General features: G+C 35.5%; 2 protein-coding genes and 1 pseudogene across 4 annotated transcripts; 1 reads left to right on the forward strand and 2 right to left on the reverse strand.

The window, feature by feature from the left end:
• Positions 1 to 137: 137 nt before the first annotated feature.
• Positions 138 to 4024, reverse strand: LOC111801678 (OTU domain-containing protein At3g57810-like). 3 transcript variants are annotated; one of them, XM_023685774.1, is made up of 7 exons: positions 3866 to 4024; positions 3715 to 3766; positions 3096 to 3217; positions 2882 to 2922; positions 2084 to 2182; positions 842 to 997; positions 138 to 386 (listed from the first exon to the last, which is right to left on the reverse strand). In XM_023685774.1, the coding sequence occupies exons 2-6, from the start codon at positions 3755 to 3757 to the stop codon at positions 853 to 855; spliced, it is 450 nt and encodes a 149-aa protein (XP_023541542.1). In that variant the 5' UTR covers positions 3758 to 3766; positions 3866 to 4024; the 3' UTR covers positions 138 to 386; positions 842 to 852. The 3 variants fall into 3 exon arrangements, with proteins under 3 accessions (XP_023541542.1, XP_023541543.1, XP_023541541.1); XM_023685775.1 differs by lacking the exon at positions 3866 to 4024 and adding an exon at positions 3517 to 3635 and having other exon boundaries at positions 3715 to 3824; XM_023685773.1 differs by lacking the exon at positions 3866 to 4024 and having other exon boundaries at positions 3715 to 3859.
• Positions 4025 to 6352: 2328 nt separating this feature from the next.
• On the reverse strand, positions 6353 to 11644 carry LOC111802339 (annotated as a pseudogene).
• Positions 11645 to 17293: 5649 nt separating this feature from the next.
• On the forward strand, positions 17294 to 21300 carry LOC111801384 (proteasome subunit beta type-5-like). The gene is made up of 8 exons (XM_023685360.1): positions 17294 to 17470; positions 17880 to 18005; positions 18096 to 18225; positions 18854 to 18960; positions 20074 to 20208; positions 20289 to 20392; positions 20750 to 20850; positions 20938 to 21300. Exons 2-8 carry the CDS (start codon positions 17889 to 17891, stop codon positions 21060 to 21062), a joined length of 819 nt encoding a protein of 272 aa, XP_023541128.1. The 5' UTR covers positions 17294 to 17470; positions 17880 to 17888; the 3' UTR covers positions 21063 to 21300.
• The last annotated feature ends 2989 nt before the right edge of the window (positions 21301 to 24289 follow it).

A 24289-nucleotide genomic window follows, 5' to 3' on the forward strand; every position in this document is an offset into this window, starting at 1 on the left:
AATTTCTTCAAATCCCTGAATTCATTCGAGACGTGAGCAAAACTTAAATTGACAAAGAATATGTTCCGTGGGTTCCCTTTATTGGAACTATGTTTCTATTTATTTTTGTTTCGAATCGGTCTTACCTTACGGGGCTCTTTTACCTTGGAAAATCGGTATTATATATCTGTTTGTAAGGTGATATACTACAGCAAAAATTTTAAGCCGAAAACTTAATTATTACAGACATGAGTTGTACGAAATAAAAGTATGAAGACCAAAATATTACCACAAGCAAAATAATCTCTAACTCTGTGTGTGCATATATATATATTTGAGTGTATCATCAAACCTGCTTGCTCTCTCTTTCAGCAAGTTTCTATGTAGAGTTCTCCATGTCTATGCACCTGCAAGTACGAATGAAACCCTTAACCCGACATGAATATTGACTCAAAGCACGTGTCTATGTAAGATTTCTAATGAATAATTTCTTTTGAACTTAACAACAAAGATATAAACACATGAAACGAAATAAGCTTAAAAATTTATTTTACTATACATTTGAACACTTTTCAGATTAATAATAAGTTATAATTAAAAGAAATTGGTTTTTTCCGAAGGAAAAGTGTAAGAGCTCACAGGTATTGTCCTCTTTGGGTTTTTCCTTCCGGACTTCTCCTCTAGGTTTTTAAAACACGTCTGCTAAGGAGAGGTTTCCACACCTTTATAAAGAATGTTTCGTTTTCCTCCCATCGACGTGGGATCTCATGAAAAGAGACTAATTTAGAAACAGTTACCATTCATGGTATATCTTTCAATTATTCTCACAGATGCAAATAGATAGGGAAGCAAGGGATGTTACTGCTTTTAATTTCATGGAGCCTTCAGTAAATCATAATGCCCGTAGCTGTGAAAAAGGACGCGAATAGGATTCTCTTTACTGTACTCCTGCCCATACTCAGCTATGAGCTTCAGATTTGCTGACTTCATGTCCCAAATGTAGACCGAGATTGGCATCCTTAAAAAAGACACAAAAACAAATGAGCATTATCTAATTATCTGATAAGCCAATTAAATCAGTCTGTATAATGCAGCAGGGTTCGTCGTAACACAATATACCTTATATGTTGAGGATTGTTGGTGGGAAGTCCTACGTTGGCTAATTAAGGGGTTGATCATGGGTTTATAAGTAAGGAATACATCTCCGTTGGTATAAAGTCTTTTGGGGAAACCAAAAGCAAAGTCACGAGAGCTTGAGATTATGCTCAAAGTGGACAATATCATACCATTGGGGAGAGTCGTAATTCCTATTATATTCAAGTACAAAAACAAAACATTCTCCATCGAGTCTAGGTTTGTAATCTCTACTTGGAATTATATAAGGTTGTACAAAGTTAGTTCAGGCAAGTGAAAGTAATCTGCGCCAACATCGGTATAGCGAGCTCAACAAAGAGAGCCTATAGTCTAAAACATGTCTTATAAACTGGAGTTTATATGACCAGTCTAAGATAAGTAAACCTACCTACTAAACATGGGTTAAGTTATTAACTTCAAACGACACACGACTAACACGTTGGCTAAGAATTCCAGCGATATTCCATGGCTCTAGGGTATAGTAAGGTTCAGAAAATTTGGGTAATATATCCTCTTTACAATTTTCAAATCACGTTTAAGAACTATATGAAGCCCAACATCATAAAAGTACATGCTTGCTTCAAATAATCGAAATCAAATGCATGTAGTGACAAATTTCAGAGGCTTGTTAGGAATCACGGATCTCCACAATGGTATGATATTGTCCACTTTGAGCATAGGCTTTCATGGCTTTACTTTGGGCTTTCCCATAAGGTCTCATACCAATAGAGATGTATTACTTACCTATAAATCTATGATTATTCCCTAAATTAGTCAACGTAGGACTCCCTCCCAACAATCCTCAACAAGGCATTCATCAGCCACTCTAGAATCTAGCAACAAGAACTAAGAAACAAAAAATACCCACGAGCAAGCACGTTTTCAAGTTATACGAATTACTCGATGATCAGGAATGAGATGTATCAATGAGAAAACTGCAACAAGGAGAATGGTTGAACAGAGAGATTACCGTAGGACGTGTGAAGACATAAGTAACTCAGGTTCTCCTCCCCAAACGTGTGGTTGGCGCATGCATCTAACATACTGGCCAAAGTCACCTTCAATAAACCTGCCAATCAGTGCACACTTTGGATATTCTCTGTTGTCTATTACAATTTAATTAAATGCAAGAATACAAAGATGGTCAGCAGAGCAGCAGCTCACGCAATGAGATTAGAGCATAGACGTATAAAAGCAAACAGCCTCCACAGTAATTCGAGAGTGGAGAACGAAATAAATAGACAAAGCCGAGATTTTCTAGATCGTTACTTGCTCATAGGTGAAACGTAGAAGACACACACAAATACATTTTACTGACAAAAAAATAACAGAATGATACCATAACAACATAAATAGGAACTAATTTGACTTTGTGAACATATAGCACTTGCTTATTGAACCCAATTCGATACACTAATGATTAATGATTCAGCAACTATTGAATCATACTACATAACCATCATATCTTAACAAATAATATGCAACAGATATATGTTTTAGATATGAAATATATGAACTCTAACTAAAAATTAAATACTTCTGTCAATGAGAATCACCAAAATAATTGAAATTGTTACTAATGTGATGCATTAATAGTTTCACGTGTATTATTAATAACATATTCCAATACTTACCGACCTCAAGTTTAATTCAACTTTTTATTAAAACTTTATCAAGTGATTGTTGTTGTTTTTGTAATTGTGCAAAATAGTTGTGATATACAAAAACTTCTATATGGTATAAGCTAAGAGTCCTCAACAAAATTTACCGCTCGGTGTCCAATCGCCTCTTCATCAACTCATTTGCAACCTATTCAAACAATTCAACAAATATTGGTCAGACTGATGGGGGTAGCAAAATGGGAAGGCAGTAATAAAAGTGCCAAGTAAAGTCAATCAGCAACTTGGATCATTCTATTATGTATAATGCAATAATCTAAAGATGAAAAAAAAAAACCCTTAGAAATTAATTTAAGATCACACGTTCTCTCTAAGCTCGTCTGCAAGCTCTTTTTCGAGATCCTCGTTTGGAGCTGGCTTGCCAGATCTGAGACAAGCACCGTGAACCACTGATCGAAACAAACATCTTCCATCACCAGCTATGCCTGTTAGCCATCAAAAGACACCGTCTTACAAAAGATCATTGCAGAGTCTTTCATATTTGTAACTTCTAACAAAACATAATAAATTCAGGAAAAATCCGAAAGAAAGAAAAGAAAAACAGAGATATGAATTTAACAAATTACGAAGTTCAAATGGATGCCAAATTAAGCATTTAGCATCTACTACGAAAACTAAAGATCTCCTGTCACAGAAATTGAATATAAACATCAAATTTAGCGAGACAAGAATCCCCGCGGTAATCCAAAACAGGAAAATCCAATAAATAAAATCATAAACGCACCTCCGTGAATCATTAAAAACGTGAAGCAGTAGAAACAGAGAGTTCCGATAGTTTAGTATATTGCTTATTGCAGGATCAAAAAACTAAACATAGAAGCTTCAATCAATCATTTCCTAAACCTGATAGATACAAGAAAGAAAATTCTAAAAGCTGCACTTAACTCAGTTAATGAGAAGAAGATTGAGGAAATCAACATACGGATTCTTTGAAACTGAGCAATGGAATTTTCCGGCGTTCGCATAACCAAAATCTAGGTTTTCAAGTACAGAACACCATACAAAAACACGCTTGAACAAAGTCGCTCCGATATGCAAAATTCGAATCTCAAGAAGGAAAAATGGAGGATCACCTGCAGAATGTGGTAATGATAAAAGAGATCGCTATCGCAAAGAATCGAATTCGATGCATTCTGGTGCGCATGTAGCTGTACGGGATGATTCCGATCACTCGGTTTCGAACGAACTTATCGTTATCGCCTTTACATTTCCCTCCATTCTGATTGAAAGATTCCCGCTGTGATAGCGTTAAGATTTTTATGAAGCCTCCACGATATGATATTATCTAGCATAAGTTCTTATGGGATTACTCAAAAAGTGAGAGTATTGATTACCATTATCTAAATTAACTAATGTGGGACTTTCATCATTCATCATTCATCATCCAACACCTCCCCTCGAACAAAGTACGCCTCCTCTTAATCAGGCTCGACTCCTTTGAAGTCTTAGTCATTTTTTATTATGTCTTCGAGAAGGCTTAGTTGATGTGAGACTTTCGTCATCCATCATCCAACACCTCCCCTTAATCGAGACTCGACTCCTTTGGAGTCTTAGTCATTTTTTACTATGCCTTCAAGGAGGCTTGACTCCTTTTCTTTTGGAGTCATTTGTTCGACATTTGAGGGTTTACCAATCTATCGGCACAACTAAGTTTAGGGCATGACTCTGATACCAAGTTAGATGAACTCGACTCTCCACAATGGTATGATATTGTCTACTTTGAGTATAAGCTCTCATAGCTTTAATTTGGGCTTCCCCAAAAGGCCGCATCACCGTGGAGAGAGTATTCCTTGATTATAACAATTTGAACTATGGTTCATCCAACAATTTTAACTATGGTTAATGGTTTTTTACTTTTCACTTTGGTTAATGGTTTTTAACTTTGGTTGATTTCTTATGAGGTTGACACAAGGGACTTGTTCATTTTTAGAATATTTTTATTTAGAACGGCTTGATTTTCCGCACACGTATCGGTCGAAAACGTCAATTAGCATAAAAAGTTTATAATTTAAAATACATGAAAAGATTTTAAAAAGACACTCTAGTGGAGATATGCTCGGGGACCCCTTTCTAAAGAAATTTTAAAAAGTTGTACTTCAACTAAATAGTTCAACAATAAAAAAGTTTAAAAGGAAAACGTCTTCCATCCAAAATGCTAGAGTTGCCCCATGATCGGTTTCTTTATCTTGTTCGTCACTCATGTGCTACGGTTTGCCCTTACCTGAAAATAATTTAAAAAACGTGGTGATTATTAAGAATACTCCGTAAGACACTCTCATGTTGGAGTCAGATATGTAAACATTTATATAGTTAACCAATTAAAATCGAGGGACCTTGATACTCACCAAAAACCGTTTTCGGCAATCAATCCTGACATTGGTGACTAGTCACCCAACACTAAATGCACATAACTCTTACTACAAAAACAATTATCAGCAATCAGGTGACCACTAGTAGCTTACTACTCGATATACACAGCGTGTAATCTTTATCACGGTCCTTGCATTCATAAACCTCACACACACACATACACAATCCCGAAACATATATGTTTCCTGCACAATAAAGTATAGAAGTAAACAACGTACAACCATATAATAGCATACTTATATAACTATATTTAAAAAAACATAACAGTTTGAGTTTCAATAGGTAGACCTCTTACCTGAAGAGATTTTCGTAATCGTCCCTACAAATATTGGTCCAATTCTGAGATCAATCGAGCCTACATTTAAGTACCTTCAATCAAGGCAACTTTACATAATACAATATTTCAAAAAATTATATATCTTTATTGCTCTCCTTCCTACGTAAGTTTTAACTTTGTGCATCGTCACGTCAACTTCCAACTTAGGCATCCCATATTTTCCCCCTTCAAACTGTATAAGACAAGACAACGTGGCTTCCTTGGGCTGCGTGCACTAAGAGGGTGAGAGTGGGGAGACTGGTTGTGGGCTCGGCTATGGTGGCACCCCTTTTCAGAAAACGGTTGAGTCCCCCTGTCTTTTGTTCCGTTCTCAAGTCCCTGAACTTATGAAGTCTCGTTTCGGTAGTAGACCAATTTGTTAACATCCCCCCGAGCCATTTTTTATTAACATAATGACACCGAGCCCTTGTTGCAGCCCGGGCTACTGAATCCGCTGCTTTATTTTTGGTACCAACAATTAAGAATTGTTTGCCCCTACTTGCTGCATCAAAAACTAAATCACAAGCTTCTGATAAAAAACGAGCAGTTCTAGTAAGATTTATAATATGAATACCTTTACGTTTTGCAGAGATATAAGGTGCCATTCTAGGATTCCATTTCCTAGTACCATGACCAAAATGAACTCCTGCTTCCATCATCTCTTCCAAATGGATGTTCCAATATCTTCTTGTCATTTCTCCCCCCACTTCCTCGCTNAACACGGAAGTTTGCCCTAGGTTGTCCCACAGTGTGTAAGATGGTTGCTCTCAATAGATCTAGCTATAGCTAGAATGAATATCAAGTTTGACGATGCTGACGTGGCCGGGTTTCGATTTTGCTAATAGAAGCATTTTCAGAACAATAAAAGACCAAATTGAAATCACCAGCTGAGGCAAAAATGATGATTTAACCCAAAAACCAATTCTGTCCTAACATCATAAGCATGTTCTAATCATACACTAAAGGAAAGAAAAGATCATTACTTACAGGAAGCTGTACATTTCTAGGGTCCTATTTGAAAACAAAAACTAATACGAGGGACCTAAAAGAAATATACAGAATTTACAAGGACGAAAAGCTCAACATTGGTATAGTGAAAATCGTTTGTTCTTCCCGAAAAAGCTTAATGCTTTCCCCATCTTTTTCTTTGATACTGATTTGCATAGAGTTTTTGGCTCTGCAACAGCCATGGTTGCGTTGCCATTTCCATCTCGATCTCGCTGCTGGCCGAGATCGGTATCCTTTTGCCTCTGCTCCCTAAACAACATCAGAAGCTTCTGAGCTTTTATCTTCCCTCTCGACGTCCCGTTTACGGTAATCGCCACCAATCCAGGAATCACTCCTTCCTGTAACACCATTTGACTGCATTTTTCACTCCCTCTACACAAAAGCAACAAACATGAGACAGCTTGCTCCTGCTCGGCACGTTCGCCAGCATCCACGATTGCTGCCAACCCGCTGATAAGCTCCGGGGCTGAGGTTATTTCTTCTATCCCCAACTGGCTTGAAGCTAAGTTTATTAAGATAGCTAAGGAAGTCTCAGTCGATAAGTTGTCACTGGGAGTTGCCAAAAAGGATTGAAGTCCATCAATGATGGCGGAGGAAAGAAGAATGGGGACAATGGAGGGCGTGGTCGAGAGGTTGTAAAGGGTGTGAAGCGCATCGAGCTTCGTTTGGGATTCACCATTACAAGTAAGCAGCAGCTGGATAAGGAAAGGAACAGCTCTACTGGAGCCAATGATAGGTTTGGCATCTTCTAGGCAGGAAAGATTCAAATATAAGGCTGTTGCAGGTCCATGTAAATTGGATTTCAAAATCATGTTCTCCAACAATGAGATTACACCTGCTGCTATCATCATTTCCCTGTTTCTGAAGAAATTCACTACTGTCATCGGTCCGTTCGCTCGTACCAGAACATATAGTACTAGCATGCATATAGTTTACATACAACTAAGATATCTAAAACATGTTCTTATTAAACTGCCTGGATGATGCCATTAAGATCAACTCACAGCAACAGTAATAATTCTCAAGCTGCAGAATTTAGATAAGAGAACAAACATACATTTTATTCCCTCCTCGAGCGAGAGAGATCGACAAAGACAGAGTCTCTTTCCGAGATTGGGGTTTATATGAAGTCGAAATGTTATTCTGACCCTAATCTAACCATATGTTTCAGAATATATGATAGACTTTAGGTCAAAACCATCAATCGAGTTACAATCAATTCATGATATGCTATCTCTTTCATCATGATTTTCTTGACAGAAATATGAAACATGCACACAACTATCATGTAAGATGCCAGATTTGCCACTATTCAGTCTACGTTATGGCCAAAATGTACTTTCGTTTTCGAACGTAGGCTTAGATAAACAGTACATACCTGTTGTTGTTGACAGAAAGATTGAAGAGAGCCATGGCTCCACTTTCCTGAGCATCGGCGTTTTCTTCAATAAGAGCTAAAGTTAGGAATTCCATGAGTGCTTCAGGAAAGCCATTGGCTCCCATCAAAATTCGAGCTTCATCATCATCCTTGAGTAAAAGTCTTATCTGCTCCACAACCTTGCATTTTTTACTCGAGTCGCCCTCTTCGGTCAATACTGTCATAAAATTTACACAACTCTCCAGTGTAATAAAATCAGATGATTCCTCCATGTATGCATTATCATCTGCTTCATTTTCTTCAACAACCTTTATTGTTCCACTTTCCTCCAAAGGAACTATCTTAACTTCCTTCAACATGCAAGAGCCAACACCCTTNCTTTGTCCACAGATCTTGATTGTCCAGACTCGGGATCAGACAGTGCAAGCCTCCAATAATTCAGATCAAGCGACTTTGGCGGACCATCAGGGATAGGAACTCCGTTAGATTCACACCAATTAGCAGTAAGACCTTTGACAGAGTAATTAGGTGTCAAGGACAGATGGGAGAGCCAATATTGAGTCTTCGGGCAGATTTTGTGACCATCACTGAACCATTTCTCAATGCAGATCCTTTCATATGTTTGCCCAGAATCAATTATGACAGGGTCGTACATAAGCTGCAATGATATTGGACACCTCAATTCCTCAGGTGGAAGAGGCATTTGCCCTGATATCCTATAATTTGGCTTGAAATTGAAAGAACTGAGCTTTGAGAGCTGATGTTCAAACACTCGGCCGTTGGCTGTAGGTCCATTGTCCTCAAGAGAACACCGAACAGTAGGAGAACAAGGAGTTGATCCACCCTGTGAGTCAGTGTCATCTGACAACTCGGTTCTAAATAACTTAGAATACTTCCTCATGAGATGCAAAAGGTAAGCTACAATTGATTCCTTTCGCTTGTCTTCTTCTAAGCGAGCTCGTTCTACGAGTCTCTTAAGAGCTCTCCTCTCTGTGAGGGCTGCTTTGGAGGATGTAATTCCCAGTTTCGTGGCGGCCTGATGAAAATGCTCCAACTCATTATGACCATTGGAATCATCAAATTTTCTTTCTTGCAAGAGTAATCCAATGATATCATCACCAACTTGTTTCTCAAGTGGGTCAAGTAAGAAAACAATGTTCTTTAGTTCGTCCACTATCTGCTGAATCTGGAAAAAGTAACATTTACATAAGCCATTGATGATACAGTGCATTTGCACCCAAATGAAACACTAGAACGTCAGTTATGGGCATACTTAAATCCATCTCTAAGCTAATGAGGTTTTTTTAACAAGATTTAAGACGTGATTGAGTTCATATGTGATGTAAAATGAATAATAGAGATTAAGTTGCTTTCGAAATCATGAACTTCCACAATGCTGTTTCCAAAATTCTGCCCAATGAAAGGGGGTATCAACAGCATTCCGATCATCAAGTCAGGAGACAAATCCAGTTAAAAGCATGACAAAAGAAAGGAAAAGAAGATGTGAAACAGAATTATTTTCACCTGAAATCCAATTGATTCTGAAACAATATCTTCAACGCATACAAGACTAACTTCAAGAGAACATCTTGCCTTTTCAAATTTGGCTAGAACAGCATCTCCAGTTATAGCCTGTCGTAGAAATGCAAACCAGTTGGCATGATATTCATAGTGACTTTTAGAAGAAGAAAAAGGAAGTAAAGCATAATGGCTCTATCCATTGGTTGGCAATTCCTCATGATTAATCAAAAGTTCTACAAGAGAAATGTTGGAACAATGATAATTGTTAAGTCATACCAAGTAGAGTTTACTGGATTCCGAGCAGTGCCGAAGAGTATTCTTGGCCTTCTCAAGAGCTACGTGCAATGAACATAAAGCCTGAATACCAGTTTTGCTCCTAGGTCTTGCTGCTTCCAGGGAAGGGAAAATTGACATAACCTGGCAATAAATTGCAGCGAGTTTCTTGTACATTTCTCCATGCAACTGCAAAAATGTGGGGAAAAACAATAAATACCAAGGAAAGATAGTATGCGCCCAGTAAAAACCGATATCGCCAGACTAAAGTAGTTTGAACTGATTGTAGATTATTTAAATACAGGTAAAATTCATTTCGTTCTTTTTAACCTTTTAGTTTTTAATAACCCTTTCATCATTTCTAAGAAGACATTAAAATTCTTAGCCAAAATTCAGAAACAGGTTTTCAAACTACATTTTTAGTTTTTATAACTTGGCTTGGTTTATAAAACATATGTAAAAGTTCGACGGAAAAACGAGGAAACCTATCATTTGCAAGCTTAATTGTCAAAACCCAAATGGTAATTAACTACTAAACTTTAACAAGGAAACTAGACTCCTCGACATATCCTAGCACCCCGAGTCACAACACCTTCCACCACAACCCGACACTATATATATTACTGCATTTCCTTGCATCACTTTAAGGAAGCAATTTCATGCATTTCAGTCACACCATTAAAATTATGTATGCAGTTTTCTTTCTCAAAAATTATGCAAATACCTTCCAAATGGAGGCCGCTACTAGGGCAACACGANAATCGAACAAAACGCCTGAACGTCCAAGGACGAAAGAAAAATGCTTTGCGGGGAACTCGTTTCATGTCAGTGTATTCGTGCCGGGATAACAAAAAGTACATCAGTAACTCGAAACTTCTTTCTGTATCAAATGATTTCCTACAACAGTTAGATGCAGCTACAACTCATAACTTCTGTGAGTTGAACTAAAAAACACGTGATCGGAAATATCTACGAGCAACCAGGCATCAATATATTGAGGAACCAAAAGAAAACAGTCCCAAGGGCAGGGGGATGAGACATCAATGTTCATTCACGCTCATCTGAGAAGAAACAGAAAATATATTTCAGCAAGTACCTTTGCATCAGTGGGAGAAAAAAGTATTTCTTCAACGTCGGGAACATCCATGATTATAGTTTCATCAAGAAAAATCTATGTCATCTGCGCTGCCAAAAAGATAAAAACCTCAGAATAAAACGAAGAGAAAAAAACATAGGACAGTGGAAACTTCAATTAACAAGTAATATCAACTTCCGATTCAAAAACAAATTGCTAATTTTACATTACAAATATTCAGAAAATGAAAATATATCCTTAAATGTCCATTAGAAAGTTGCAATGAAAACTAACTAAATCTAGAAATTTCCAACTTCAACCTCCAGTCGTTGAATATACTCATTATTCCTCAACTAAAACCAAGTACTCATCCTACGCCCGCTTAGATGTTGACCGTCTAATTGTATTTCCATTTAAATCCAAAGCATTGGAATCCCTTCCAGATTCCTCCCGTCTCATCCCTTCGTGGAAATAATTTCTAACCAAATTCGACAACGAAACCCTAAGCAAAGATTCCAAGTGGAAATAAACCGAAAAAAAGCCCGCTGAAGCCAACTGGCCATCTCTTTTCAGAAATATTCAAGAAACGAACAATCAGATAAACGGAAAACCGAATAGATTACACACCAAAAAAGCGAGAGACGAACAAAAATGAGTGAATCAGTAAGCAATAATGAAGACAAATTCAAACGAATACAGATTTGATTGAAGATTACCAGAACAAAAGATGGTTGAGCGGAATCGACCGAGGAGGATTCATAAACAAGCAACGGAAGAACTCGAATGAATCAAGCACAAACTTAAACGCTACATATTCTGTAGACTTTCATCTCATTGCAGTTGATGCATCAAATCGGAGAGGGAAACTCTTGACAGAGAAGGAGAGAGTCATTCGAGAGCGCAATATCAACTCAACATTTTGAAAATAGTTTTAAATTTTAATTTTTAAAAATTTCGTAATATAATAAACAAATCTCGTCTATCGAATTTCGGATCCGTAAGATTTAAAATAATAATTAAATATATATATATAAAATAATAATAATAATAATTTACTTAGTCTAGGTCTTATCCAATCCAACTCGCTTTCGACGACACTTAAAAAAGACATGTTTGTTACATTACTCGTATGCGCACAGTGATATAATATTGTTCACTTTAGATGTTATGTCAGCCCAACGGAATACTTCATGTTCGCAATGATATAATACTGTTAGTGTCGTGTCAAGCGAAACAGAATGCTTTTATTTTGTTCGCAACGATATAATATTGTCAACTTTGAGTATCAGTATCAGTGTCGTGTCAGCTCAATAGAATGCTTTCCTCGTGTTCACAATGATATAATATTGTCAACTTTGAGTATCAATGTTAGTGTCGTGTCAGCCCAACAGAATGCATTCGTTACGTCCACAATTATATAATACTGTTCACTTTGAGTATCACCGTCAGTGTCGTGTCAGCCCAACAGAATGCATTCGTTATGTTCACGATGATATAATATTGTCAATTTTGAGTATCAGTATCAATGTCGTGTTAGTCTAATAGAATGCTTTCATTATGTCCACAATAATATAATATCGTCCATTTTGAGTATCAGCGTCAGTGTCGTGTCAGCCTAACAGAATACTTTCGTTATGTTCACAACAATATAATATTGTCAACTGTGAGTATCAGTATCAATGTCGTGTCAGCCCAACAGAATGCTTGTTATTTTCACAATGATATAATATTGTTCACTTTGAGTATCAGCGTCAGTGTCGTGTCAACCCAATAGAATGCTTTCGTTATGTTCACAATGTTATAATATTGTCAACTTTGAGTATCAGTATCAATGTCGTGTCAGTCCAATAGAATGCTTTCGTTATGTCCACAATGATGTAATATCATCCATTTTGAGTATCAGTTTCATGTACTGCCATGTCGCCTAAGAGAATAATTTCGTATATATTTTCGTCATCTCTATGCATTTCACTACTCTATTGAAAACTCCCTCCGTCCCTCTATCATACTCTAACTTGGTAATTTCTACCGTCTCATATTATTTAAATATTTAAATTTTTTATAAACACGAGTATTGGTCAAAATATATTTAAAAAAAATTAAAAGTTAGGTTTTGTCAAATCAAATGAAATAAATAAATAATAAATAAAAGTAGGTTTTTTTTTTCCTTTAAAAAAAATGTTATATTTTCCTATTTGTAATTATTATGATATTCAACATTTTTAGTAATTTATTTGATATTTATATATTATTATAAAAATGTCGATATTGAAAAATAAAAAAAATTATATTTTTTAAATGACATCAGGTTTCTTGGTACAGTGAGAAGTGTGCCCATTTCATTAAAAACTTTAAATAATTAGTTGAGATTTCTTTTTCATTTTTTTAATATGACTGGATGGCAAATTTTGCCTTTTTTTTTTTTTTTTTTTTTTTTTTTTTTTTTTTTTTTTTTTTTTTTTTTTTTTTTTTTTTTNTGGTCCAACTTGCATGGTGAATATATTTAATATTATTTTAGTCGGTGTAATTTGAGTTTCATTTATTTATATATTTTAAATCACTTATTTCTAATTTCTATATTAAAATTTAATTTCTTAGCTTGAAATAAGTTTTAATAATAAATAAATAAATAATAATAATAACTTTCAAATAATTATATTTTTTTTACAAATAACCAAATAAATTTAGATTATTCATTTTAATCTATAAATATTTAATAATTATATTTATTTTTTACTCTATTTTTTCCTTTTTTTTTAATCCTAATTTATATTAATTATCTTTTTTAAGGAGTTGTCTTACACCACTAATGGATGGTCAATAATTTTTCGGTTGGACTTTGGTCTCCTGGTTAACCCGCTCAAGCTCCACCACGCGAGTTAGACAAATCATGTGCTCATGTACAACTTTTTCATAACGTGTTATGTCGAGCGTGCTAGAAAACACGAACCTCCACAATGGTATGATATTGTCCACTTTAAGCATAAGCTCTCGTGGCTTTGCTTTTAGCATCCTCAAAAGGTCTCATACCGATGGAGATAGCATTCCGTACTTATAAACCCATTGATCAAAAGCTGATGTAGGACTCCTCTCCCAACAGAGCGAACCCGTGCACCACTCATTGATCGCCAACTATCTGACTTCAGTTTCTCAGTATGAGCTCGTGTAGACAGTAGTACCATGGTTTGACTCCTCGATCACCAAGAAATATTTAAATAATAACGTATAGTCATTACCTATACCAATAAGACGTACCGATTTTTTTCGTGGCTATGTGGTAAGTGATTTTAATATATTTATTTTAATAATGAATTCCTCGGCCGACAGTGGGCGACTTTGGCATGTCGGCTACCAGATCCGCTAATTCCGTGGAGACAAAACTTGCCCCCAAATCCAACTCCGATTTTCAATTTAAATTTTGAAACCAAAATAATAATAATATTATTAATTTCCGACCTGGACTCGTTTTGCCATCTGTGTACACGCTGTCAACGAGTGATTCTCGGAGAGATCCGCATTACCACGTGGCTTTACACGTCTGATTTATTTTTTATTTTTTATTTCCCTAAACCGTGTAGATTTCCTGAAGAAAATACAAAAATAATGCCACGTGTCATTTAAAGGGAGAATATAAAAAGAAACCCACACGTGATTTGGAAATGACGTGGCTCGAGCTTCGAGGTTTGCTTCCTCGTCCTTAATGAATACCAAAAGGACGTAGTAGCAATAATAATTAAATAATTTAGGTAATAATTTATTTAAATTTATTATTTATGAGTAATATCGATACAAATTAATTATTATATAAAAATAATTCAAATAATTGAATATGGAGATGTGTGACATGTTGAAAGATGCCTTATAATATAATTAAATATTTTTAAAATATTTTTTTTTCTTTTTCAAACAAATTAATTCTGTCATTTTCCGAGTTCGACCAAACATTGTGTCTTTGTTCGTGTATCACAACGTTAAGTTAAAAGATAAAAATTATAAAAAATGTAGATTTGAAATTGAGTACGAAGAAATGACGTGATTGTGATGCTCGAGTAAAGGAGAAGTGTATGAATGAATCGATTCCGAGATTGAACGTGCTTGAAATAATTATATGTCATTGGTTTGTATGAGTAATCGTCACGGTTAGAAACACTTAAAACGAGTCAAGTAAATATGAATTTATAGCCGATAGAGACTCACATTTGAATTTTTCAGGGCGGTGTTCCATGGAGACTCGTCCCGAGTGGGGTGAGGAGTTTTCATTTTAACCGGGAATGGGAGAGGGAGCCGGGAGAAAATTTTCCCCGCCCTCGTCACTCTAGAAAGATTTGAAGTTTATTATTTATGAAATATTAATGGATTTATTTAAATATAAAGTTTTCATTAATTTTTTTAAAATTAATATTTTCTTAAAAAATTTCGATAGAAAACTCGATTCTCGACAAAAATAAATTAAAATTTTCACGAGAATAAGAATTGAAATAAGAGACCGAAATAGAGATAGAGAAGGCTTTTCATCCCTGTCTCGTGAACGTCTCTAACCAAGCATTACCTAAAAAGGACTTCAGATGTCACGTAAATAAATTAATATTTAAATAAAGCTTCAAAATTGGTGACATTATATTTAAAATTAATAAATGGAGTGTGTGAATGAAATGGATTTTCAGAATATTATAAATTAAATTAAATATTAATTTTAGTTGGGTGAAGTGATTTATGGTTCGAAGTGGTCCAAATTGAATCACTTTTCCCTATGCACATTGGACTCCACTTGCCTCCACAATCCAATCCTATTTTAAGACTTTTCAAAGCATTAAAAATGTATTTTATACTTATTTATCATCTCCGAGCTCGTATATTAGGTTCACTGACGGCATGAAATGACTCATAGCCCATAGAAGAGAGTAGGTTGTGAGTCTCACATAAACACAGACAATGTGGTGACCCTCAAGTGGCGACCATCCGGCCACGTAAAGGGTCAAGACAAACATATAAAATGTGCACTTGTAGCCAAGATGCGGCATAAATAAGATGGAGGCAACAAGTAGACAAGATGAACACAATATAGGCTTGATAAGGGGACGAGTAGGGCTCGGACCTTAATTTTGAAAGTCGGGGTTTCAAAAGGGTTTGGGTATGTGGCTTTGGAGTTAAGTCCGTTCATATGAAATATGAATGCTCGCCAAATTTAGTGTCGATAGGACACCGAATGTACGATCCATGAGATCATATGACCCTTCACCAAAATCATGTTTACTCCTGTTAGACTAAAAAATGGCTCAGAATGTACTTTAGACGAGACATGGTGTCAGCTCTCCACCACCTTGAGACCTTTGACCTAAGTGACCCTCGCATAAACACAAACAATGTGGCAACCATCCAGCTACACAAAGGGTCAAGACAAACAAGTACCATGATGTGACTACGGAGATTGGTGAATCATCCAACACACCATATGAAATGTGCATTGTAGCCAAGATGAGGCAGAAATAAGATGGAGGCAACAAGTAGACAAGAGGGACAAATATTAGCTTGATAAAGGGACGGGTAGGGCTCATGCCTTAATTTCGAAAGTCGGGGTTTCGGAAGGAGTTTAGGTATGTGGTTTTGGAGTTAAGTCCGTTTGTATGAAATATGAATACTCGCCAAATTTCGTGTTGATAGAACACCGAACGTATGATCCATGAGACCATATGACCCTTTACCAAAATCATATTTACTCCGGTTAGACTAAAAATACCTTAGAATGTACTTTAGACGAGACATGGTGTCAGCTCTCAACCACCTTAGGACCTATAACATAAGCGAGTTATCTTGTAGCACATATGTGTGTCACAGTGAGGATGAGCGTTACGAGACGAGTGTCTTGGGTGACTTCCTTTGAAATTGTTCTTTCAAAGACAATGTTGAACGACACAAGTGTGTCTACATTATGCCCGCTATCCAATATAGAGTCTATAAACAATATGTCACAGCATGCTTTGCACGTTTTACAAGTTAAAACTTGTTTAGAAGCTCCAAAACGCTACTTATATCAACAGAACACGCAAATAGGAGTCGAACAAGATGAACCGAGACCAACCACACGCTTGCACTCTCTCGACCACGTGCACTCTCTCGACCCCCTCCCTCCCGCTAGCGTTATTATTTTTTTTTTTTTATTCAGAATATTACCGTTTGGGCGACAAAATTTGAATGGAAATGTCATTGGTTGGAATAGCGTCTATATGAAATCCATCAAACTGAGTAAAAAAGAATTTATATCTCATGTCTAAAATAATTTTATTTAATTAATTTTAAAATTTATAAAGATATATTTTTTATTTTTTAAAAAAATATATAAAATTATTAATGAAAATTTAAAAGTTTAAAGTATTTTCAATTATATTTAATTAAAACTTAAGAATATTAATAAAATTTTTGAAAAATTAAAAATATTTTAATCCAAAACTATATATATAAATGTATTATTATTATTATTATTATTATTATTATTATTATTATTATTATTATTATTATTATGTTTGAAGGTATTTTATTTTATTAATTTACTCTAATTTAGATTCTCCAAAACTTTTGCCTTTTTCTTTTCCTGGAGCACAAGAAACCGACCGACTTAAAGCTCTACTGAAGACGATTTCGTTAAAAAAAAATTGGCATTTCCCCAATCGTTTCGGCCGCTGTAGCGTTCGTCGTTGTTGATATACGTTTGCAATCGTCTCTGAATCCTTATTTAAACGGTATAGTCGAAAAGTTATTCCCTAATCGACTTGTGTTTTCAGTTTTTTTCTTTAAATGACGGTGATTACCGAAAATTTCGTTCAGTTTCATCATATGATCAATTTCTTTCTTGATTCACACAGTATACGATGTATAACAATAGTTTTAGGATCAGTTTGGTTAATGAGACCATGCAGAGATTCCGAGATTGTTAGCAGAGACTCTGATTTTTTGGTTTGATTACCATGTTTACAGTTTTGCCGCCTCATTGTGTATAATTGATCGCCCGATAGCAACGGATGAGTTTTCTGGGTGTAATTAGTTGATGTTTGATTGTTTTTGGGGTTCTTTTTGTGTGCTGCATTCAATTATGCTTATTAGTGGCAAATCTTTTAATTTTGATATATTTTCTTTTTAATTTGTCACAAGATCTTGAGCATGAAGCTGGATACTAGCGGTCTTGAATCGGCCACTTATTTCTCTGGTTCGAGTAGTACTGAGCTACTCGGTGGGTTATCGACCGTGCCATCTTTCGATGTTCCAAATGCTGCTAATGTGAGTGATAATGTGCTTCTTAGTTCAATAACTTGGGGGTAGTTTGAAGATGACCTTTTGCTAAATATTGACTCCCCACTGGCATTTCAGTTTGATGGATTTCAGAAAGACGCTATTCAGATGGTGAAGCCTGCAAAGGGAACGACAACTCTGGCCTTCATTTTCAAGGAAGGAGTCATGGTTGCTGCAGATTCCCGAGCGAGCATGGGAGGATACATATGTTAGTTCAGCCCTCTCTCATTAAAATCCTGCATTTTCTAATACATGACACTAATATGTTTCTCTTGTAAACCTTCTCAAGGTGCATTATTATCTCGAAAATTGTTTAGCCACGTTTTGCTATTGTACCGTTCTAAGTGAATTTTGATGCACGTGAAGAACTTATTGAGGATAATATTTTTTTTGTCATGTCTCTGACGATGGATTTCCTTCTCTTACTATGGTTGATTTATGTGTACATATTTGTTCAACCTCCGGTGGTAAATGTATATGAGAGAGGTGAAAAGGGAACATAAATTCTGACAGTTCGTTAAGGGAAGGCGTGCCCTGTTTATAGAGGGAGGTTGCAAATGGAGAAAGTTAGTCATTCTCTTAGTTTATAAAGGCACTTGATGGAGGTGCCCTCTCAAATGAAAAATTATTCAATGATGTATGGTACTTGATAGAAGTACTGTAAGATTTGCTTATCCCAGTTTTGGTTATTTTCTATATTGAATTTCACTTAGATTCCTACAACGTTTGGATTGGTCGTGTACTGGACTGTTTTTAGACATTATTCTGCAACAATGACCCTTTCACTTTGCTGTCTGCTACTTGACTAATTCATTTCTGTTTTCTGATATTTTCAGCGTCTCAATCTGTGAAGAAGATCATTGAAATAAATCCGTACATGCTTGGCACAATGGCTGGAGGAGCTGCTGATTGCCAGTTTTGGCACAGAAATCTTGGCATTAAGGTTGTATATGCATTTCTTTAGCAGCAAAGGATTGTCGATTACATTTACACCTATTCGACACAGCTTTCATAACCTTTGTTGAGCACAAAATATTTTCCTACGTTTTATAAAGTTCTGTTGCTGATCACAGCTCTTAGAACTTGAACAGTTTATGTACTGTTTGCTCAGTCAGAATCCCTTAGGAATGATATGAAAGTTATCATCAAAAGCAAGTTGTTTATTGACTGAGATGGCAAAGATATGGACTTTCCCATGTCTTCGTTTCGTGGTAGAATCAATTAATTTGTATGGGGAGAAGCTTAGCTTTTGGGTTCCTATTGATTCCAGCCTTCCCCTTTCTCTCCGTACCAATTAGAAAGGTCATTTCCAGTTTGTTTTTATTGAAAGAAAGGGAACTGAAGATTTTGGACCTTTGACTCTCTGATAGCTAACTAAACAAACTCGAGACATATTTATAAAAGACAAACTCAAGAGATAACCTTTTGGACTGAATAAAGTAATTGATCTTCTTTCTGTTTGATTTTACCATTCCAAAAATCCCCTCGGTTTTCGTTGTAAAAAACTTCAGTCCCTTAAGAGTTTGAAGGTTGGTTGATGTGAGTTATTGGTGTTGAGGTTCACTTCTACAGATTGGTGACCTGAGTATTTGGGTGAATTCACATGTTTGCATGGTGAATCATTGGCTAATAATCATAATATTGAACGAAACTTTTTAGCTTGTGTGAATTCCAGACATGGAACTTAGAGTATTTCATTTCTATTAGTTCACGACAACATCGTTGCTCTAGAAATCATAGATCACTATATTGTTAGGCAGTCAAAACAGTTGCCCTATTATTCTGGAAATGCCTTTTAGTTCTTCAAATTCCTTAATATATGTTTGGACTTGCATTGTGATTACCATGTCATGGCTAGTTTTAGTTATGGTGACATCCCTAGTCTCTTATTAAAGGAGAAACACGGTAAACGAGTTAATTCTTTGATGTTCGTCTGTCACAGAATGAGTTTTGACGTTGATTTAATGCAACTCTTCTATTATAGGCTGTTAAACTTGATCTCATAAATTTACATTTTAAATGAACTTTCTCATGGAAGTTATTTGACATCATATAGTGTCGACTACATGAGTTGGCAAACAAGCGCAGAATTTCAGTGACGGGTGCTTCCAAGTTGCTGGCTAACATTCTGTATTCCTACCGAGGAATGGGTCTTTCAGTTGGCACCATGATTGCTGGATGGGATGAAACTGTAAGTCTGTAACTTCTTCCCTTACAGATTTTAATTCGTGTTCTCTGGTAATATAAACTTCTTCCCTTGTGGGGTTGCAGGGTCCTGGATTGTATTATGTTGACAGCGAAGGAGGAAGATTAAAAGGAACTCGATTTTCAGTTGGATCTGGTTCGCCTTATGCTTATGGCGTCCTGGACAATGGGTATTGCATCTTTTGCTCATTGCTTGTCCTTCATTTTCATAGAAATAGAATCTCATAACCAACACGAAAGTCTTAAGACAACCCCTGAAATTCGCTTCTCAATAAATTGCTTTGTTTCATTACCTCTGTTGATGAAAGTTCTACATCGACTAATTTATCGAATGATTATGGGTTCATAATCAAGGAATACTCTCTCCATTGGTATGAGACCTTTTGGGGAAGCCTAAAGCATAGCCATGAGAGCTTGGGCTCAAAGTGGACAATATCATATCATTGTGGAGAGTTGTGTTCATCTAACATTTACTCTGCCAAACTTAATTTGGATTTGAGGTATTCTGATATCCGACATGTCTGCAGCTATCGGTACGATCTATCAATCGAAGAAGCTGCTGAATTGGCTAGAAGAGCAATTTATCACGCAACGTTCCGAGACGGAGCAAGTGGTGGAGTTGCTAGTGGTATTTCCCGATCGCCCCTTTCTTTATAATGTCGTTGATATCTGTTTTACAAGCATATATTTATTCGAACTTGATCCTTTTGTCCAGTTTATTATGTTGGACCAAATGGATGGAAGAAGGTATCTGGTGATGATGTTGGAGAACTTCACTTCAAGTATTACCCGGTTGTGGCTGATACGGTTGAACAGGAAATGGTTGAAATCGCTGGATAGAACAAATTTACCTCAGGTATTACGCTTTGTTTTTACTGGGAAAAATTAAGATGGTGAAAATGATCCTCTGCTGTAATTATACTAGGTAACTTTTTGCTTTTGAGAACATAGGAGGAGAAGCCAAATTGAATAAGATATTGTTTTCACTTTACTTATTTTATATTAAAAAATTTGGGTGAGTCAATTTTACTCCACGTTAGGTGGTATTATATTGATTCCATCCCCCTAATCATTGTGGCATATGCAGAACTTAGGACTGTATGAGTAGAGACACAAATTCCTAATCATTTTCTTGTTCTTTGGATCTCCAAATATATGCCCCAAAAAATCAATTGACAAATAATCCATTTGGATAATATTTGAAGTTTAGTATAATTGACTGTGAGATCCTACGTCGGTTGGGGAGGAGAACGAGACATTCTTCATAAGGGTGTGAAAACTTCTCCCTACCAGCGTGCTAAAAAAGACAATATCTACCGGGAGTGGGTTTGAGCCATTACAAATGGTTATCAAAGCTAAGTTTTGGGCGATGTGCCAGTGAGGACACTGAGCCTTGAAGGGGGTAGACACGAGGTGGTGTGCCAGCAAGGATGCTGAGTCTTGAAGGAGGGTGGATTGAGGGGTCCCCACATCGATTGGAGAAGAGAACGAGTGCCAGCGAGGACGCTGGCCTCAAAGGGGTAGACACGAGGCAGTGTGCCAGCAAGGACGCTGAGCCCCGAAGGAGAGTGGATTGGGGGGTTCCATATCGATCGGAGAAGGGAACAAGTGTCGGGCCCCGAAGGGTGTGGAAACCTCTTCCTAACAGACGCGTTTTAAAAACCTGAAGGAAAAATCCAAAAGTAAAAGGCCAAAAAGGACAATATTTACTAGTACTAGCGGTGTGCTTAGGCTCTTACATTGATTAACAATAACAACTCTACTTTTACTATTTAGTTGATGCTATATGTCTAATATGTGCAGAAATTCATATATAAATATTACATGTCTTGTCAGATCGTGCATGTTCCTATCGTCACACCTGCACTCGGTGAACTTAAAACTAAGGTTTTTTTTTTTTTCTTTTTTTTCTCATATTGCATGTTGTGGGTAGTAGCCGACCTTCCAACTACTCCCACAAGAATCCTTGAAGATTAGATTAAGCAATACAATCTAATATATACGATTTTAATTAGTTAGTTTGTGATTTAGGGTGTAAGCATGATTTAATGATATCCTTTATATATATCTTCCCACTCAAATCCTCTCTCATAATGCATTTAAATAATTATTATAAAAAAGGAAATTAATCAAGTCAATGTGGACCGTCAGATATTTATTGGCATTAGTTGTAGAGTCATGATTGCTTTTAATTCATGCTTCAATTCTCCTGTTCTCTCTTTTCTTATTCTGCTCTCTCACCCACCTGATTCTTTTTCTTTCCTTTCCATTTTGTATTTTTTTTTTTTAAAAAACTATATTAATAAAAATGCTCTATTTTTTTTTTAAAAGATGCTCTTAAATTTTAAAAACTATTAATAAAAATACTCTTAATTATATATATTTTTTAAAAAAAATACTCTTAATGTTATATTTTAAAAAAATACTCTTAAATTTTAAAAACTCTAAATATTGACATAATAATTTTAGTTATATTTTTAATTTTTTTTGTAGCGTATTTTTTATTTTTTTTTAAGTAGAAAGGTATTGTTAAAATTTTTTAAAATTAAGAGTATTTTTTTAAACAAAATATTAATATTTTACCTCTAAAACTAGTGGTTTTTTTTTTAAATTTTTTTTTTTGAAAGTTTTAAAAGAATTTTTGAGATGAAATACACAAATTTAGGGGTATTTTTATTTTTATTTATTATTATTATTATTTTTTACATCCTTTTGCCTTAATTCCAAACCTTTTTTTTTCCTTTTAGTACTTATTTTCTTTTTTAAATGAATCCCATTTGTCTTTTTTTTCTATATTATTTTTAAATTTAGTTGGTTATTCAAAATATTTTTAATGGAGGTAAATAATTAAAAAAAAAAAGGAATATAAGGAAAATATTTGATTTTTCAATAACATGAATTTCAATAATTTTAAGGTATTTTTAAAAAAAAAAATTATTAATAAAAGCAGGAAATACAAATTTGCATTTATTAATGGTTGTTAAAGAGTTTATTAGGACACCAAACATTGGCATTATGTCCAAAGATAATGATAAAAACAGAGACATACAAAAACATCCATTCTCCCCTTTGCTTTTCTTTCACTTCCATTAATCTTTTTTTTCTTTTTCTAATTATTATTTATGTCAAATCGTCTATTCCGTGTCACGTGAGTTGGAATTGCATTAAATTTTATCCTATAGTTTTAAAAGCGCTAATTTAATAATATAAACTAATTTAGAACTTCATCCCGATGCCTCTTGATCTTGAGCACATGCGTGTGTCTTTTTTTTTTTTTTTCATTTTGAATTTTTACCGCTTTTGTTTAATATTCAATTGAGAGAGCTCTTGACGGAAGTTTTTTAGCTCTCGTATCTCCCTTTGGATCTCTTTTTGACCTCTCGTTTAATTCACAATCCAGAGAAAACTCTCTGAGTTTGCTCTTGCTCCCACTCGATCTCTGCTTGAATGAGTTCTCTTGAATACCATGTCAATGTATACAAACTACTCGAAGATAGTAGTTCTGAACTACATGGACGCACATTTTTTCTTCACAATCTCATTTGCACTCTAAATGCGCGACAAACAGGTACCTGGGTCGAGAAAGTGATCATCCACATTGATCTTCAAAACACGTGCCATTTTCCATAATCATGCATTATGGTATACAAAGACTCGGGATTAAGATAAGATGCACATTTCTGGACTCTCATCTATTTTTACCGACACACTATGACTCAAAATTCTTGTAATCAAACACATCCACACCCTAAAACTAACGGTAAGAGCTCAAACCCACCATTGTACTCTTTTGACATTCCCCTCAAGGTTGAACTTAAAACTCGTCTTCTAGGGAGAGGTTTCCGTACCCTTATGCTTCGTTTAGCTCTCCAACCGAGGTGGGATCTCACAACAACGTTTAACCGTCGAAAGTTTTTCATGATCGAACGATCAGATTTAATTTTTACCAATATAATAATAATAATAATAATAATAATAATAATGAAAATTGAGTTGAAATAATGGAGATGAAAATGAGTAATTTTAATTTTTACCGTTATTTTATCCTTTTTATTTATCCTTTTTAT

This window comes from Cucurbita pepo, chromosome LG09 (genome assembly GCF_002806865.2).
Source record: "Cucurbita pepo subsp. pepo cultivar mu-cu-16 chromosome LG09, ASM280686v2, whole genome shotgun sequence".
Taxonomy (NCBI): Eukaryota; Viridiplantae; Streptophyta; class Magnoliopsida; order Cucurbitales; family Cucurbitaceae; genus Cucurbita; species Cucurbita pepo.